Here is a 19,724-nt window from a genome sequence, read left to right as displayed (position 1 = left end):
CAGTTTATTCAAACACCATAATTACATGGAACCTTGAATAGGGAGTGAGATCTGGTTGGTTTGTACAGGTTAGCATGAAGCCCTAATACATCCCAGAGTAATTTGGGCAGAGAATAAAAATGTATTTGCAAAGCCCCCTTGAGGTTCTGGGGAAAAACTGGAAATATTAAACTTCCCTACATGGGGAGTTCCTGGTATTCTCACAAGCATTGGGGACTACCATTGTGGTAGGCCAAGCCCTTGATCTTGGGTCTTGCTTTTATGAAGTTTGTTACTGCAATGGAGAGGCTAAGCCTACTTAAAATGGTGCCTAAGAGTCATCCCCAGAGAACCTCTTTTGTTGCTCAGATTTGGTCTCTCTCTCTAAGCCAACTCTGCAGGTAAACTCACTGCCCTCCCCACTAAGTGGGACATGACTCCCACTGTAGGTCTCCCTGGCAACATGGGATATGACTCACAGTGATAAGCCCTGGCATTGTGGGATTGAGAAAGCCTTCTTGGACCAAAAGGGGAAGACAAATGAAACAAAATAAAGTTTCTTTGGCTGAGAAAGCTCAAATAGAGTTGAAAAGTCATTCTAGAGGTTTTTCTTATGCGTTATATAGATACCCCTTTTTAGTTTTTGTGTATTAGAATAGCTAGAAGGAAACACCTGAAACTGTTGAACTGCAATCCAGTCGCCTTTTTTCTTGAAGACAGATATATAAGTGTATAGCTTATATGGTTTGACCATGTGATTGTAGAAAACCTTGTGACTCACACTCCCTCTATCCAGTGTATAGACAGATGAGTAGAAAAATGAGGCAAAAAAGTAAATGAATAATAGGGTGGATGGGGGAGGTGGGTTGTTTTGGTTGTTCTGTTTTACTTTTATTTTTATTATTTTTATTTTTATTATCTTTTTGGACTAATGAAAATGTTCAGAAGTTGAACTATGTGATACTGTGAACTGTGTGATTGTACACTTTGGGTGATTATATGGTATGTGACTATATCTCAATAAAGTTGCAAGAAAAAATGAAAACAAATGATAATATTTTATGAAAAGGCAAGGATAAACGTATGCACAAAGTGTAGAGTTAGTGCAGAGATGTTTAAGTAAGTAACTTTATCTTGAATATTCAAGAAAGGCTTCCCAGAGTTGACATCTGCCCTCTTATAATATTTTTCCCCATCTACATTTACTTAGAAAAATATGATATGTTTGGGGACTTTATGTCAAAGAAATCACAGTTCTTACCATCAAGGAAATTATATGTGGCAAAGTCCCTATAAGAGGTGATACATATGAAATGCTGTAGGGCAGAAATGAAGAGGCTTTACTCTATTATTACTGTACCATTCCATTAATAGTGATAGAGCCTGTTTGGGTCAGAGAAAGCAAGTGACTTTTAAGCTAGGTCACAGATAAAAAAAAAGAGGTCATTAGGTGGATAAGGGAGAGAAAGGAATTCCATGTGATGGGTGCAGTATATGTAAAGACACAAAGGTTTAGTTAATGTGTACATGGGGGCAGCTTCATGTCATAGAAAAAATGGGCTTTGCAACCTGGCAGGTGAAATCTCTGCCCCTGCCCCCCCCCCCCCCACACACACACACGTGGGATTGGACACCCAGGGGTGTGAATCTCCCTGGCAACGTGGAGTATGACTCCCGGGGAGGAATCTAGACCAGCATCATGGTATGGAGGGCATCTTCTTGACCAAAAAGGGGATGTGAAATGAAATGAAATAAGCTTCAGTAGCAGAGAGATTCCAAAAGGAGCCAGGAGGTCACTCTGGTGGGCACTCATACGCACAATATAGGTAACCCTTTTTAGGTTCTCATGAATTGGAAATACCTGAAACTATCAAACTACAGCCCAGAACCCTTGAACCTTGAAGATGATTGTATAAAAATATAGCTTATGAGGGGGTGACAATGTGATTGGGAAAGCCATATGGACTACACTTCCCTTTGTCCAGTGTATGGATGGATAAGTGGAAAAATGGGGGCAAAAAAAAAAAAAAAGAGGCACCCAGTGTTCTTTTTTACTTTAATTGTTCTTTTTCATTTTAATATTTATTCTTATTTTTATGTGTGTGGTAATGAAAATGTTCAAAAATTAATTTTGGTGATGAGCACACAACTATATAGTGGTACTGTGAACAATTGATTGTATGCTTTGTATGACTGCATGGTATGTATGGTATGTGAATGTATCTCAATAAAATTGAATTTTTAAAAAATGGGCTTTGGTTCAGATTCTGGCTCTTGAGTCCTTTCTTCTGCCTCTTCAAATCTGCTGTTACATATCTCCATTGTCTTTTTCATCTCTTCTGTTGTGCCTTTCATTCCTGTAAGTCTGCCAGTTGGTTTTTCAAACTTTCAGGTTCTTCCTTGAAACAACTGGGTATTGTGATTAGAATCATATTAAATTTATATATAGATTTTTAGTATATTACCAATTTTGTACTATTAAATCAAGGATATGGTATGCCTTTCCATTTGCATTGATCTTATTTTGTGTCTTTCAGTAAAATTTTGTTTTCTTCATTTAAGTCCTATAACTTTTTAAATTTATTCTTATATAATGTGTAGATTTTTGTCATTTTATGAATAAAATATTTTTTCCATTTCCCTTTCTAAGTTATTGTTAGTTGAGATAAAAGCTGTTTTACATACATACATACATACATACACACATACATATATACATATGTTTATTTAAAATTTTGTATCTGGGCACCTTTCTGAATGATTTTATTAAATCTATTAAGGTATGTTACTTGCATCTTGCACATATGCAGGTTGTATCATCAGTGATGAGAAATCAGTTTTTATCCAATATTTGTTCTGATTATTTTATTTTATTCTAATTGTGTATTTTAGACTCTCCAAAGCAATCTTTAATAACAGTACTGCTATTTAGCATGGTTTTTCCTGATTTTAATGAACATGATTTCATAGCAGGAATGGCAGGGCTGAATGAGCAGAAACATAAATGTGACCTCTTTAGTTTGTTGAAGACACTTCATGAATGAAGAGAATAGCACTGTAGCTTATTTTCTGTTGAATAAGGAAGAAGTAAAGGGTTCCACAACTTACAGATATCTGCACACAACTTGTTTTCCTAAGGAATTTAACTGACCCAAGTACAGTTTTTCCTAACCTGGTATTACAGTAGATACAATCAAGGTTTGCTGTTTTTTCCCAAGCATTTCAGCCATGGATGTGCAGGCATAATACGGAGAGAGTTGAATTTATGCAGGGCTGGGGTTTTTGCACACCAGAACAATGAAGTACAAGCTGAGTAAGGAAGTTGAGGACATATGCAAGACAATGATTATAATGATGAATTTTTTAGATGGATTATAATGTGGATGAGAGAGAGAGAGTGTGGTAGGATCAATGCATTAAATGCGTTAGTGGGGTAAAAGATTTTTAGAGTTGGGGTACTAAAGGTAATTAAATGGAAGAATAGGATGTTAGAGATTAGAGGTTGGGATGCTTAACATTGAAAATTTTGAGGGGCTATAGTTATTAGAAATGACACGGTCTCAAAAGTATGACCTTTGGAGTGTCTGAGGTAGGGTGAAGACAGATTCATTGGAGCAGTATTCAAGGAACTGAGAGACCTAAATATTAGACAATTTATTAAGGTAGATATAGAAATCAACTAAGAGTTATGACAGAGTTAGTGTTAGAGAAATTGACAGTAAGCTAGAAATTAAAATCTTTAAGGAATGAATGAGAGTGAGTGGGGCTCTTGTAGATAATTGCAGTAAGTTGTTCTGAGGTAAATACATTCTCCCCTGGCTGGCATTGATTAAAAGCATGGAGAATTCTAGAGCAATTAGAAATAATTAGGAATAACTAGAAACAAAAAAAAAGTCAATAATTAAAAAATTTACATTCTCATAGATATATATTAGTTTCACAAAAAGGAAAAAGAAAGTAAAATATATTTTATCCACCCTAGAAATCATTATGTACAGTTGAAATAAAATTTGACTATGATATATCTTAACCATTTATTAATTTTTAATGTGTAACAGAGCTTAACCAGTAATTACCCATTGTGACAATGCAATTTTTGAACTTGGCTCTAAATGCCATTACAGGTAAAATTCAGTTGTTTTCAGAACCTATCATAATTTTTCATTTTTTTCTTTTACAGAGATTTCTTGTGAAGGGGAAATGTATGAACCCTTAATCACTAGAGAATTACAGTGTATTTCACTTGAAATAAACCCCTCAGCTGCTGCTACTGTTGATTCCTCTGTTGAGACAGAAAGTCTTAAGTTTAGGGAGGAATCTCCACAGATATCATTGAAACTAGAAAGAAATTTGGATGGTATGTTTTAAATGGGTCAAATAAGCTATATTTGATTTAATAATGCTTATATTTCTTCTTGATAAACAGATTCTATAAACAAATCATTAAAATGTGTATAGTATATGTTTGGGTCAGTCATCTCAAATTAGGCTGTTTTGATGCTTTTAATTACTCTGATTTTCTGTTGCCACATATTTAAATCATCCCAAAACTTACTGTTAAAACAACAACCATTTTATCCCATTGTACGGTTTTGGGTATCAGGAATTGAGTCACGGCTTGGCTAATGTGGTTTTTTTAATCCATGTGCTTTTGTCTGAGGTTACTTGGAGGTATTCAGCTGGCATCTAGGTTGGTCTGAAGGGTCTAGCATGGCTCCACCGTTGTCATGGCAGGTACAGCTAGCAGGCTGGCCAAGCTGGGCCTCTCTCCCTCTTCATGTAATCACAGGGCCTTTCTGTGTGCTTACTCCAGCAGAATAGTCCACCTTCTTGCATGATAGCCTAGCGGCCCACAGATGTCAAGGTGACAGTTGCTTCTACTCCTAAAAACTAGTCTGATAGCTGCCAAAGCATAACTTCTGCCATACTCCATGACCCAAAGTAGGCCAACCTAGATTCAAAGGGAAGGGGAGCAGAGCCCACCTCTCAAAAGAAGGAGCATCAGAGAATTGGCAGCCATCTTTAATCTGCCTTAGTCTGCCCTCTGAACCAAAATTATTTACTTTTTTCCCACATGCAAAATACACTCACCCCTTCTCAAAGCCTGCTCCCAATATGACATTGGCTCAAAGTCTAAGATATTAACACAGATGACAGGTCAGTGTGCAGATGAGGTTCTTAGGGTGCAGTTCTTTAAGTACAGTTCCTCTCAATCTGAAGACCCATAAGTAAAATAGATAAGTTATTTTGCCTTCATATACCGCACATACAATGGTGAAACAGACATTGACACTCAATTTCAAAAACAGGAAAAATGGGAGGCCCATAGCAGTCATTGGTCCATTGAAATTGTCAAATCCAGCCAGGAAGAGTGTTGTCATCCTGTTTCCTTCACAGCAAAGGTTGGGACCCTCATGGCGCTTCTATTCTGGCTCTGTCTTTCCCTTTCAATCCAATCTGGTTTTGCTTCTGCAAGTAGAATTTTCATAACTTAGTGAGTTTCTTATGTATATTATTGATACTCACTGTGTTTGAAAGAAACCACTCTTCTTTTTTCAACACAGGCCCTTCTCTGCCTTGGGCTGCCTGTGAGGATGTTGTGAAACAATGAATGATTCTTAGAGGTCCTGTTGTCTAGCAAAGAGGGTCTGTGAGGCATGCCTTTAAATTTTCCATGCCTTAACAAAAGGTTTCTGGACTTCATCTTTGCCATGAGACCATATTTTATTGCCCTGAATTTAATCTTTGCCCTGAGGAGGCCACGTTCTTTGTTGGAGAAGCTTTTGCTACCTATAAAAAAATTATGCTAGGCCCTCTATCTCCTCTAAATGGTTCCTTTTTCAGTTTCTCTCTCTCTCTTGTGTATTTTATCTGATGCTACTAGAATAATCTAGTGGGTACTGTCAAACATTCTGCCTAGAAATCTCATTAGCTACTAGATCATTGACTCCATTAGATACATTTTCTTTCAGGTGTGAAATTCTGTTTGAATTATCTGTTACTGCATAGCACATTGCTCTGACAACTTAGTGGCTTAAAATGACCATTTTATTATCTCTCAGTTTTGTGGGTCAAGAATTGGGCTGGCTTTTCTGCTCTGTGTAGTATCAACTGATGTTACCCAATGGTATTCAGCTGGCATCTGGGCTGATTTGTAGGGTGCAAGGTCACTTTACACCCATACCTGGAGTCTTGGCAGGGCTCAACTGGATCTGCTCAGCCAGGTCCCTCTCTGGGTTCTCAGGGTTCTCAGAGCCCTGCCACCTGGTCTTTCCAAGATGGTTAAATTTCTTCCATGATGCCTCAGGCTCCCAACTGCTCAGGCCAAAGCTGCCAGTTCACTTAAAGAATGTGCCTGAAATTGAAATAGCATCACTTCTACCTTACTTTATTGGTCAAGGCAATCACAACACAAGCCTGAGTTCAAGGGAAGGGAAAACAGAGCCCACATCTAGATGAGAGGACTATCAGAGACCTTGTGATATGTGAAAATCTTTAATTCACCACAGGAACTTAAGTAGTCTTATTCATTAGAATCAAAGTTACTATATTTCCTAAAAGTAAGCATCTTAGAAAGCAGGTATCTTGAAAGCCTAATAGTTATTAGGTACTTTATACTTTTTCTTAAAAACAACAACAAAACCTGCTAGGCATATAACAGGGTCTGTATATCCTAATGTAGGGATCTGTGAATATTTTCTGTAAAAGGTCAGATAGTAAACATTTTGGGCTTTGTGGGCCATACAGTCACAAATCTAGTTTGCAGAATGAGAATAAGTCATATTGATATGGCTTAAGGTGCTGGAGAACAGAATTCATTAAAAAAAAAAAAAAAAAAAAGTGAAAAGGATTTTCGCTAGAGTGCTTACTGTGTATGAGTAACCCCCAAAAAATCATTTGAATAAAGGGTAAAGACATTAAGGATTGGTACAATATCAATTATATTTCTAATTTGAATGCATAGTTGGGCACTGAAAATGGAGAAGGAAGGGGAGTGCCTGGATTCCAGGAAAAAGGAGGGGGTGGTGGTAGCTTGAACAAGATTGTATTGATAATCTTAATTGGAGAGGAAAAAGAGAAGTTAACAAATTGAAGGAAGAAAAACTAATCATGATTTCCTTTACTTTTAGAAAATATTAACCAGGTAAAAGTGAGCTTCTGTCCAAAAACAGAGGTGGCATCCTGATTATTGTTTGACGGTCTGGGAAAATAGATTTCGTACACTTCAGTTATGTTCTCAATATCATTTTTTTTCTTTTATGATTATTGGAAGATTGAAATTTTCTTTTTATTACCAGTTTCTTCTCCTTTCTTATTTCTACCACAGATATATTTATCCTTTAAACTAGTTTTAATGCCTTCTTTAAACCAATTTACATTTAACAGAAGTTGTAATGAAGAGAAAATTTTATATAATAATGAAAAATACACAACACATACAATATTTCTTCTGAATATTTTTATTGCAGTGGAAATGCAAAGGGAAGATTCTGTCATTTGAGAAAACCACTGATTTAGAGCGTTAACACAATAACAGGATTAAAGAATTGTATTCATTTTTTTCTGTTTTACTTAATAAACTAGGTGGTGATAAATTATGGAAAGTTTATTCAGTTTTCTCAAAACTAATTTTGATTATAAACATGTTTCTTGTTATATTTCTTTTGCTTTGCAGAGCCTGATGATTTGGAAACAGAAGTTTTACAAGAGCCAAGTGAAATGAACAAAGATGGTATCTTGCCATGTACTATTATTACTGATGTGTGGATTAATAAGACAAAAGAAACAGAGAAAACTGAGTACGTTACCTGTTTTTCCTTTACATTTTAAATCCTGGGTCCCTTTTTCTAATATCTTTTTTAAAATAATATAATATTTTATTATTGCAATATTCTGTCCTAATATTATAATACATTATAAAATAATTTAATTTTTGAATAGATATTACATTCATGTGGTTTAGAAATAAAAAAGTATATAAATATATTTAGTAGAAAGTCTCTTTCCTGTCTGTATCCCCCATCCAGCCGATTCCTACTCTCTCCTCCTAGATATTTTTAATATACAGTTAAGCAAACAAATATATTATCTCCCTTTTTAAGCATAGTTGTTAGTATACTGTACACAATAATTTCTATCTTATTTATTTTTATGCAATAGTAAATCTGGGAAATTGGTTCATATTAATACAAAAAAGGCTTCTTCCTTTTTTCTTTTTTTTAAATTTTATTTTGAAATAAATCCAAAGTTATAGGAACAGTTGCAAAAACAATACAATCCCCATACACTGAATTCCAGCATACCCTGACCCACCTCCCCTGATACCCCAATCCACCAACTTTAACATGCTGTCACACCACTATTTCTTTCCCTCCCTCCCTCCCTATCTTCCATCATCTGTTGCTCTGTCTTCTGAACATATAAGAGCTAGCTGCACACATCCTTGAAAAAACTATATAATTCACATATACAATTCCCATGAACAAGAACATTCTTTTATGCAATCCCATTAAATGCAGCTAAGAAGTACAAGAGATTCAACATTGATACAAAGTTACATTCTATATTTCCTTTTTTTTTTTTAACTTATGTCTCAACTGTGTCCCTTTGAGCCTCCTGTCTTCCATCCGCAGATCCCATCCAGGGTCATCCTTGGCATTCAATTGTCATCTATTTAGAATGTCTTTTTTTTTTTTTCCCCTCTATTGTGGAAACATATATACAGCATAAATCTTCCCATTCCACCCCCTCCGTAGCATTCCATTAGTGGGATTAATCACATTTAGAATGTTGTAATGCTGTCTCCTTCCCACCATCCATTACTAGAAATTTCCCTTCACATCAAACAGCAACCCTACACTCATTTCTTAACTCCCCATTGCCCCTTCCCCCATTTCTCTTAACCCAAACTCTACTTTTCATATCTGTGGTCATATTATCTGATAATTTCTTTGTGTTTACTGTGGGGCTTAAAATTAACCTCTTAAATCCATAACAATCTTGTTTTTCTTTGGTACCAACTTAACTTCAATAGGGCACATAAACTATGTTCCTATACTGCTCCATCCCCCACCTTTATATAGTTCTTGTCAAAAATTACATATTTTACATTGAGGTCAAAACCACTGATTTGTCATTAGAGTTTGTGTACTTTATATCATGTAGGAAGTAAATAGTGGAGTTACAATTAAAAAATTATTGACTTCTATTTGTATTCCATTGTGGTCAGAGAATGTGCTTTGAATATATTCAAATTTTTTTTTTTTTAATTTATTGAGGCTTGTTTTATGTCCCAGCATATGGTCCATTCTGGAGAAAGATCCTTGATCACCAGAGAAAAATGAGTGTCCTGGTGATTTGGGATGTAAGGTTCTATATATGTCTGTTAAAATTCTCTATATCTCTTTCTCCTTTCTTTGTTTCTCTGTCGGTAGGGCTCCCTTTAGAATCTGAAGTAGGGCAGGTCTTTTATTGGCAAACTCTCTCAGCATTTATTTGTCTGTGAAAAATTTAAGCTCTCCCTCATATTTGCAGGAGAGTTTTGCTGGATAAAGTATTCTTGGTTGGAAATTTTTCTCCCTCAGAATTTTAAATATATCATGCCACTGCCTTCTCGCCTCCATGGTGGCCGCTGAGTAGTCACACTTTGTCTTATGTTGTTTCCTTTGTATGTGGTGAATTGCTTTTCTCTTGCTGCTTTCAGAACTTGCTCCTTCTCTTCAGTGTTTGAGAGTCTGATCAAAATATGTCTTGGAGAGGGTTTATTTGGATTTATTCTATTTGGAGTTCACTGCACATTTATGCTTTGTGTATTTATATTGTGTAGAAGGTTGAGGAAGTTTTCCCCAACAATTTCTTTGAATACTCTTTCTAGACCTTTACCCTTCTCTTCCCCTTCTGGGACACCAATGAGTCTTAAATTTGGGCGTTTTATTTTATCTATCATATCCCTGAGATCCATTTCGATTTTTTCATTTTTTTTCCCCATTCTTTCTTTTGTTCTTTAATTTTCTGTTCTGTGGACTTCTAGGACACTGAGTCGTTTTTCAGCTTCCTCTAATCTTGTATTATGAGTATCCAGAGTCTTTTTAATTTGGCCAACAGTTTCTTTTATTTCCCTAAGATCTTCTATTTTTTTATTTACTCTTGCAATTTCTTCTTTATGCTCTTCTAGGGTCTTCTTTATGTCCCTTATATCCTGTGCCATGGTCTTCTTCATGTCCTTTATATCCTTTGCCATGTTTTCGTTCCTTGATTGTAGTTCTTTGATTAATTGTGCCAAGTACTGTGTCTCTTCTGATATTTTGATTTGGGTGTTTGGGATTGGGTTCTCCATATCGTCTGGTTTTATCATATGCATTAAGATTTTCTGTTGTTTTTGGCCTCTTGGCATTTGTTTTCCTTGATAGGATTCTTTCAAGTTGTAAAAAAAAAATGCCAATCTAATTTTTCAGAAATACAAGTTTGTGGCATACACTTTCTTTAACTAACCAGCAGATGGTGTCTGTGAGTCACCTACACCCCTCAAGTCAGTTCTCCTCAACTTTGTCTTTGTGGTGTGTAGGGATCTGATTCTTGTGGGGTTCAGCTGGTGAACTCAGTTTGGGTGTGTTGTTGGAGCTGTCCGCCCTGAATGTGGGGCGTTTGTCTGGGTGGTTAGGGAGGCAGGGCAGCTTTAATATTCAAACCTCCCAGGTGTTCCCAGAGATTCAAGGCTGTTGCAAGTCTAAGCCTTCATTTCAGTTTTGACCCAGATTTTCTCTGTCGCTGACCCACAAACCACTGGCATTAACATAGTGTCCCGGGTTTTCCGAGCGGGCCCTCCTCAGCTGTGATCTTCCAGGACCTCTGCTGAGGGAAGGCTGTGCTACGTCATAAGTGTGCGCCATCCCTCAAGGGAAGCCCCAGGCCCCTGGGGTGTGCAGGGGTGCTCTCAGCCTGATGCAAAGATGGCTGAATGGGTCGTCTCACCCCCCCCCCCTCCTTTTCGCACAGTTCCTCCTTCCCAGCTCCAGGACAACTGGCACGGCTCTGGGCTGTGGGCATGGGCCCAGGCAGGAGTGTCTCCAGCCTGCTGGGGAGCCAGCTGCAAGCAGCAGTGTTTCTTTCTCCTTTTGGCTCTCCCCTCCACTCCCCTGGCCCTGAGGGAATCTGCAGCGGGCTATCTTCCACGCCAGACACCGAGAGGTTGGCTCAGCCTGCTCCTGCCATGCTTCACTGCACGGTTCCCACCGTCGCAACTGCAGCTGCTCCTGGATTTTTCCCTTTTTTTTTCTTTCACTTTTTTAAAAAGAACCAGTCCATCTCCAAACGCCAACCCCCGGCTTCCCCACACCGCAGCGTGGCCGTGGGTCTTTTACCCAGCTTACTCACTTGTTTCAGAATGCAGACTCCCAGTTGCACCAAGTGCATGGTCTCTGCGGTTCTACCAGACCTTGTCCCGCTGGTGCATCGCTGAAACTGGTATTCTGGGTCACCTTCTGGTTTTTATCTCGCATTTTTCACAGAGGTGTTTTTTTTGCCCTGTCTCACCTAGCCACCATCTTAGGTTCTCCCTTCCTTTTTTCTTATTTTATACCTACGTAGTATTCCATTTTATGGGTATACTACAACTCAATTAGTCAGCCTCCTACTTGATGGACATTTATTGATATTACAAAAAATGCTGTACTGAATAACATTTTACATAAGGTCATTTTGCATATATGTAAGTATTTCTGTAAGTTAGATACATAGAAGTGAAATTGCTGGGTCAGTTGAATTTTTGCAAATTGCATTTGTAATTTGGTAATTGTTCTCTCCAGGGATTATACTGATTTAACTCTCAGAAAGAATGTGAGAAAGTTCTTATTTTCCCCACAGTTTTATTTTTGATTTTTATCAGTTTAATAGGTAAAATGATAGTATCTCAGTTTGGGGACTTAATTTATCTCCTATTATCCTTGAAGTTGAGCATATCTTTTCAAGTGTTTAAGTATCTTTTGTATTTCCTTCTGTGAATTTTCTATTTATATCTTTAGCCAATATTTTTATTTTATTGTTGGTGTTTTATAAGTTAGTGAGAACTTTTTAAATATTAGAGATATTTGCCCTCGTTGTTATGTGAATGGCAATTGTTTTTTCCCCCTTTGGTCATTTATAGTTTTTTTATTCCCATGCAGAAGTTTTCTGTTTTGTTTTGTTTTAGTTTGTGTGTGTGTATGTGTGTGTGTATGTATGTGTGTTTCAAGTTGGATAGTTCTCTGGATTTTGGTAATTAGCCAAAAAAATCATTGTTCATTCTCTAGTTTCCAAAGAATTTTTCAATGGTTGTTCTAGTGCTTTTATGTAGGCACTTTTTGCATTTAAATCTTTGATGTATTTGGTATTTATCCTAATGTATAGTGTGAAGAGTAGATTGCATTTTTCTTCCCAATGGTTACCCAGTTGTCCCAATTCCATTTGTTTAAAAGCCTATCTTTGCTGCATATATTTGAAATGCCACTTTTAATATATAATGCTTTTTCTTAACTATCCGGGTCCATTTCTGTTCATTTTCTTGCATTCCATTGGTCTGTCTGTGGTGTGCTGGTACATACTGTTTTAATTAATAAAATGTAAAATACATTTTAAGATCATTTAGGGCTAATTTCCTTTCATTGATCTTCTTTTTTGGTTTTCATAGCTATTCTTGCTTGTTTATTCAATCATCTTAATTTAGATTTTATTAAATTGTCCCCTTTTTCCTGCCAAAAATTTTTAAATTAACATGGGAGGAATAAACATGTTGTATTCTTTCTGTCCAAGAAGAATATGATAGTGCTTTCTGTTTGATTGGAGTTTGGACTTTTGCATTTCCTTCATCATTTAATAGTACACTTATTATGTGTATGATCCTTTACTTCTTGTGATTCTAAATAGTGCCTATTCTTCTATGAGATCTTGAACTAGAGGTTGGTATATATGAAAGCTGTTGATTTTTTCATATTTATTTTGTGCGTGACTGCTTTATTGGTATCTGTTATTGTTATAGTAGACTCTTGTATTTTTCAGATATACATTTATATCATGTGAAAATAGTGATGGTTTTGTGTCTTTTCCAATTTTTTAAACCTAGTTTCTTTCTCTCCTGTTGCTTTGATTAGTAACTTCTGTACAATGTTAAATATTGGTAATAATAGGCATCTTTGTTTTGTTCTTGACCTCAGTGAAAATGATTCTATTGATAACCCTTATTAAGTATGACTCAGCTTTTTAGCTAAGATACGTATCTATTCATATTTTACTGCCTTACAGAAAAAAAGAATGGATTTTGTCAAATGACTTTTCAGTCTCTCTGGAACCACTCTTATAAATTTTTCCCTTACCTATTAGTATAAAGAATTAATAAAAAATGAGAATTAATAGATTACCTAATGTGAAAACATCCTGTATTTCCTAAGTAAGCCCCTTTAATATGATATGTTATTATTTCATGTACTAATGTTTGTTGGTATTTTATTTAGGACTTTTGTATTAATACTTGTGAGATTCATCTGCAGTTATTTTTTGGTATGGAAAGTCATAACATTTTGATACTCTTATTATACTTACCTTACAGAAAGTAATTGGAATTTCCTCCCTTTGCAGTGCTGTATAATAGTGGCTGGTACTTGTTTTCTATAAAGGACCAGATAGTAAATATTTTAGGCTTTGCAGACCATGCAGTCTGTGTCTCAGCTACTCAACTCTGCCATTGTACTGCAGAAACATCCATAGAAAATACATGAACAAATGAGTATGGCTGTTTCAATAAAACTTTATTTATAAAACAAGAAATGAGGTAGAGTTGGCCTATAGGCTATAGCTTGCTGCTCTCTGCTTCTAAAACTGTTTAAATATAATTGGTATTATCTGGTCCTTAAAAATTTATTTGACCATGGAATAACTAGAGAACAGGCAGAAAATGATCAGGACAGCAGTTCCAGGGTGCGAGCTGTCAGAGAGTGACTTCTGTATTATATAGGGAGGACCTGCAAGAAAATGCAGAGAAATTACTACTGAAAGGATGGGGTGAGTTAATTCAATCGTGACTGCCCCTCAGCCTGCCAGCCCGAGTGGGTGAGGAAAAACTGCAACCCCCTGCCCTCATATCTCCACAAACAGCAGGGGAGAACACCCTCCTCAGTCCTGCAGCTGGGAGCACCCATGTGAGAATGCAAGAACTAGCAGATATGTGTTAACCACACACAGAGTCTGCTGCGGTGCTCAGTGCCTACCCCCCAACCTGAGGCAGGCTGCTGCGGGCTCCTGATTTGGGGGAGGACTGGGAGTCCTCTCCCTGGGAAGAGAGGAGATGCAGAGCAAAGCAGAGCTGACCCAACAATTAGCAGATGACAAAAACATTCTGTGATCTGCTGCAATTACTGTTCCTCCATTACTGTGTACTCATGGCGTGCACTCTCCCTTGTCCCTGCCTGCTCATTGGAGAGGTGGAGACAAGGGAGAGTGCCACACAGAAGCACTAAGAGGCCTTCCCCCACCCCAGAGTCTTGTGGGTGCGTGGTGGGATGGGATTTTGCAGACTGATGGAAAGCAGGGCACTTGCAAGCTGGCTGAGGGCTGGAGGGTGAAAATGTCAGCCCCTTAGTCTGGGGTTAATCCATCTGGAAACCTGGGAATCACAGGCCAAACCTGCCCTCAGGCAGACTCTCTGCCAAGGGGCAGAATGCCCAGCCCCCAGCCCCAGGGCTTGTGGTCTTCAGGATGCAGGGTAACTTGTAGTGGCTGAATTTTCATCTGGTTTGAGCCCCCTCCCAGCAAGCTGTCACAGTCTGGGAAAGCAGACTTGAGGGGAAGAGTTGGCCAAAGAGCACCATCTGCCGAAAAGTCAGGGAAACTGCACTCTGTCAAATCCCTAATCTGCCAAACTTCTTTCAGATGTCCAAATAGACTTGTATCTCCAAAAATAACCTTTCAAGTTAATCAAATGCCTAGAAATCAGAAAAGAAAAATCAGAACGCACATGAAGATCCAAGAAAAGATGGCCAAGTCAAATGAAAAAAAAATTAAAAGCTGGAAGAGACACAGAACTTAGAACAACTAATTAAAGAATTGCATACAAATCTCCAGAACAACTTCAGTGGGTTGGATAAAGATGTAAACGACATCAAGAAGACACTAGAAGAGTATAAAGAAGAATTTGAAAGAGTAAACAGAAAAATCTCAGATCTTATGGAAATGAAAGGTAGTGTAGATAAAATTAGAAATATGCTAGAGACACACAACAGCAGATTTGAAGAGGCAGAATAAAGGACAAGTGAACAAGAGGACAGAACAATTGAATGCAAATGCATAAAAGAACAAATGATGAAAAAGATGGAAAAATTTGAATTGAAGCTCAGAGAAATGATGGACAACATGAAGTACACAAATACAAGAATCATTGGAGTTCCCAAGGGAGAAGAGTAAAGGGATAGGAAGAGTATTTGAGGAGATAATGGGGAAAAACTTCCCAACCCTTATAAAAGACATAAATATGCAAATCAAAGAAGCTCAACAAACTCCACATAGAATAAATCCTAACAGACCCACTTGAAGACACCTACTAATCAGATTGTCAAATGCTGAAGAGGAGGAGAGTGTCCTGAAAGCAGCAAGAAAAAAGTGATTCTCCATATACAGGGGAAACCACATAAGACTAACTACTGACTACTTAACGAGCACCATGGAAGCAAGAAGGCAGTGGTATGATATATTTTAAGATACAGAAACAGAAAAATTGCCAGCCAAGAAGTCTTATCCAACAAAGCTGTCCTTCAAAAATGAGGGAGAGTTTAAAGTTGTTACAGAGAAACAAATTCTGGGAGAATTTGTTAACAAGAAACCTCTCCTGCAAGTAATATCAAAGGGAGTTTTGTTGGCTGAAAACAAAAGACAGGAGAGAAAGGTCTGGAGAAGGGCACAGAATTGAAGAGTATTAGTAAAGGTAATTTAAAGGATAAAAAGAGAGAGGGAAAAAACTGATCTGACAAATAAAAACCAAAGGATAACATGGTTGTTTCAAGTACTGCCTTTACAGTAAGAACTTTGAATGTGAACAGATTAAACTTCCCAGTTAGAGGATACAGACTGGCAGAATGGATTAAAAAGCATGAACCATCAATGTGCTCTTTACAAGAGACTGATTTTAGACCCAAGGATACAAATAGATTGAGAATGAAAGGATGGAAAAATATATTCCACTCAAGCTGTAACCAAAAGAAAGCAGTGGTAGCTATACTAGTATCAGACAAAATAGACTTTAAATGCAAAGCTGTCATAAGAGACAAAGAAGGACACTATATATTAATAAATGGGACAATTCACAAAGAGGAAATAATAGTCATAAATGTTTATGCACCCAATCAAGGAACTCCAAAGTACATGAAGCAAACATTGGCAAAACTGAAGGGAGCAGTAGACGTTTCTAAAATAATAGTGGGAGACTTAAATACACCAGTCTCTTCTATAGCTAGAAAAACCAGACCGAGGATCAGTAAGGCAATTGAGAAACTGAACAGTGTGATAAATGAATTAGACCTAACAGACATATATAGCTCATTGTGTCCCAATACACAAAGATGGACATTCTTCAGGATTATATGCTGGGGCACAAAACAGGTCTCAATAAATTTTAAAAGATTGAAATTATTCAAAGCACTTTCTCTGACCATAATGGAATGAAACTGGAAATCAGTACCACCACAGAATCAGGTCTTTCAGAAATATTTGGAGATTAAACAACAGTCTTAATCCATGGTTCAAAGAATAAATTGCAAGAGAAATCAATAAATATCTGGAGATGAATGAAAACAAGAATACAACATATCAAAACCTATGGGATGCAGTGAAAGCAGTGCTGAGACGGAAATTTATAGCTCTAAACGCATACATTAAAAAGGAAAAAAGAGCTGAAACCAAGACCTAACTGAACATTGAAGAAGCTAGAGAAAGAACAGCAAACTAACATTTAAGCAAGTAAGAAAAGAAAGAACAAGGATTAAAGCAGAAATAAATGAACTGGAGAACAAAAAAACAATAGAGGGAATCAATATAAAGTTGGTTCTTTGAGAAGATCAGTAAGATTGACAACCCCCTAGCTAGACTAGCAAAGTAAAAAGAGAGAAGATGCAAATAAAGAAGTTCAGATATGAGAGAGGGGTCATCACCATGGATCCCAAAGAAATAAGAAAAAGCATAAGAGGATACTGTTCCAGTTTGCTAATGCTGCCGTTTTTGCTAAACACCAGAAATGGATTGGCTTTTATAAAGGGGGTTTATTTGGTTGCAAAGTTACAGTCTTAAGGCCATAAAGTGTCCAGGGTAAGGCATCAACAATAGTGTACCTTCACTGAAGGATGGCCAATGGTGTCCGAAAACCTCTGTTAGCTGGGAAGGCATGTGGCTCCTAGGTTGCATTTCAAAATGGCTTTCTCCAAAATGTCAGCTTTCAACGGCTGTCTTCCAAAATGTATGACTTAGCTGCAGCTCCTCTTCAAAATGTCACTGTCAGTTGCTCTGAGGTCCCTCTGTTTGTGAACTCTTTATGTAGGATTCCAGTGAACTAATCAAGACCCACCCTGAATGGGTGGGACCACATTTCCATGGAAACAGTCAATCAAGAGGTCACACCCTAATCAAAGGTGCCACTCACAGTTGGGTGGGTCACATCTCCATGGAAACAACTTAATCCAATATTCCAACCTAATCAACACTAATACATCTGCCCCCACAAGATTGCATTGAAGAATATGGCTTTTTCTGTGGTACATAATATATACAAACCAGCACAGATACTATGAACAACTTACCAACAAACTAGCAACTCAGAAGAAATGGACAGTTTCCTGGAACAATGGGATTGACTCAAGAAGAAATAGAAGACCTCAGCATACCAAACAGAAGAATAGAGATACAATCAGTCATCAAAAACTTTCCTACAAAGAAAAGCCCAGAGCCAGATGGCTTCACAGGGAAATTTTACCAACATTCCAAAAAGAACTGACACCATTCCTGCTCAAACTCTTCCAAAAAAATTGAAGAAAAAGGAACATTATCTAACTCATTTTATGAAGCTAACATCACTCGAATACCAAAACCAGATAAAGATTCTACAAGAAAGGAAAACTATAGGCTAATCTTTATAATGAACATAGATGCAAAAATTCTCAACAAAATACGTGTAATTTAAATTTAAAGGTACATTAAAAGAATTATATACCACCAGCAAGTGGGGTACATTCCAGCCATGCAAGGGGTTCAACATTAAATCAATCAATGTAATACAACACATTCACACACTGAAAGGGAAAAATCACAAGATCATCTCCGTTGACACTGAAAAAGCATTCGACAAAATTCAGCATCCTTGTCTGATAATAGCACTTCAAAAGGCAGGAATCAAAGGAAACTTCCTCAATATGATAAAAGGCAGATGTGAAAAATCTACAGCCAGCATTATACTCAATGGTGAGAGATTGAAAGCCTTCCCCCTAAGATTGGGAATGAGAACAGGATGCCCATTCTCACCATTGTTATTCAACATTGTGCTACAAGTTCTAGCCAGAGCAGTTAGGCAAGAAAAAGAAATAGGAGGCATACAAATTGGAAAGAAGAAATAAACTTTCATTTTTTGCTGATGACATGATATCCTATATTTGGAAAATCCTGAGAAATCTATGGCAAAACTACTTGAGCTAATAAACAAATTCAGTAAAGTGGGAGGATACAAGATTAATTTGCAAAAATCAGTAATGTTCCTATATCCTAGTAATGACCTAACTGAGGAGGTAATTAAGAAAAAAAATCCCATTCACGATATCAACTAAAAGAATCAAGAATCTAGGAATAAATGTAACCATGATGGAAAGGACCTCTACACAGAAGACTACAAAACTTTGCTAAAAGAAATCAAAGGAGACCTAAATACGTGGAAAGATATTCTGTGTTCATGGGAAGAAGGCTAAATGTCATTAGGATGTCAATTCTACCTTTCTTGATCTACAGTTTCAATGCAATACCAATCAAAATTTCAACAACCTACTTTGAAGACTTGGAAAAGCTAATGGTCAAATTTATGTAGAAGGGAAACAGGCCTCAAATTGCCAAAAACATCCTAAAAAATAAGAACTAATTGGGAGGACTTACACTTCCTGACTTGAAAGCTTATTATAAACCCACAGTGTTCAAAAGTGCATGGTATTGGCACAAAGATAGACATATTGATCAATGGAATTGAATGGAGAGTTTGGAAATAGATCCCCAGATCTATGGTCAATTGATTTTTTTTTATCTTCATTTTATTGATATATATTCACATACCACGCAGTCATACAAAACAAATCGTACATTCGATTGTTCACAGTACCATTACATAGTTGTACATTTATCACCTAAATCAATCCCTCACACCTTCATTAGCACACACACAAAAACAACAAGAATAATAATTAAAGTGAAAAAGAGCAATTGAAGTAAAAAAGAACACTGGGTACCTTTGTCTGTTCGTTTGTTTGTTTCCTTCCCCTATTTTTCTACTCATCCATCCATAAACTAGACAAAGTGGAGTGTGGTCCTTATGGCTTTCCCAATCCCATTGTCACCCCTCATAAGCTACATTTTTATACAATTGTCTTCGAGATTCATGGGTTCTGGGTTGTAGTTTGATAGTTTCAGGTATCCACCACCAGCTACCCCAATTGTTTAGAACCTAAAAAGGGTTGTCTAAATTGTGCGTAAGAGTGCCC

The 19,724-nt window shown here is 37.1% G+C and overlaps 1 protein-coding gene across 11 annotated transcripts in view; it reads left to right on the top strand.

Annotated features, from left to right (window-relative positions):
• NEK1 (NIMA related kinase 1) overlaps positions 1-19,724 on the top strand; it is a 351,041-nt gene that overhangs the window by 264,672 nt on the left and 66,645 nt on the right. For 9 of the 11 annotated variants that reach the window (XM_037830993.1, XM_037830995.1, XM_037830988.1 and 6 more), the window contains 2 exons: positions 4,160-4,336; positions 7,655-7,778. In XM_037830993.1, the coding sequence (XP_037686921.1) occupies positions 4,160-4,336; positions 7,655-7,778 (301 nt within the window). The remainder of the gene's footprint in view (positions 1-4,159; positions 4,337-7,654; positions 7,779-19,724) is intronic. The other 2 variants (XM_037831001.1, XM_037830991.1) reach the window with 1 other exon arrangement.

The sequence above is a fragment of the Choloepus didactylus genome, chromosome 3, assembly GCF_015220235.1.
Source record: "Choloepus didactylus isolate mChoDid1 chromosome 3, mChoDid1.pri, whole genome shotgun sequence".
Lineage (NCBI taxonomy): Eukaryota > Metazoa > Chordata > Mammalia > Pilosa > Megalonychidae > Choloepus > Choloepus didactylus.
The sequence above is the reverse complement of the archived record's forward strand: the minus strand, read 5'-3'. Positions and strand labels throughout refer to the sequence as shown.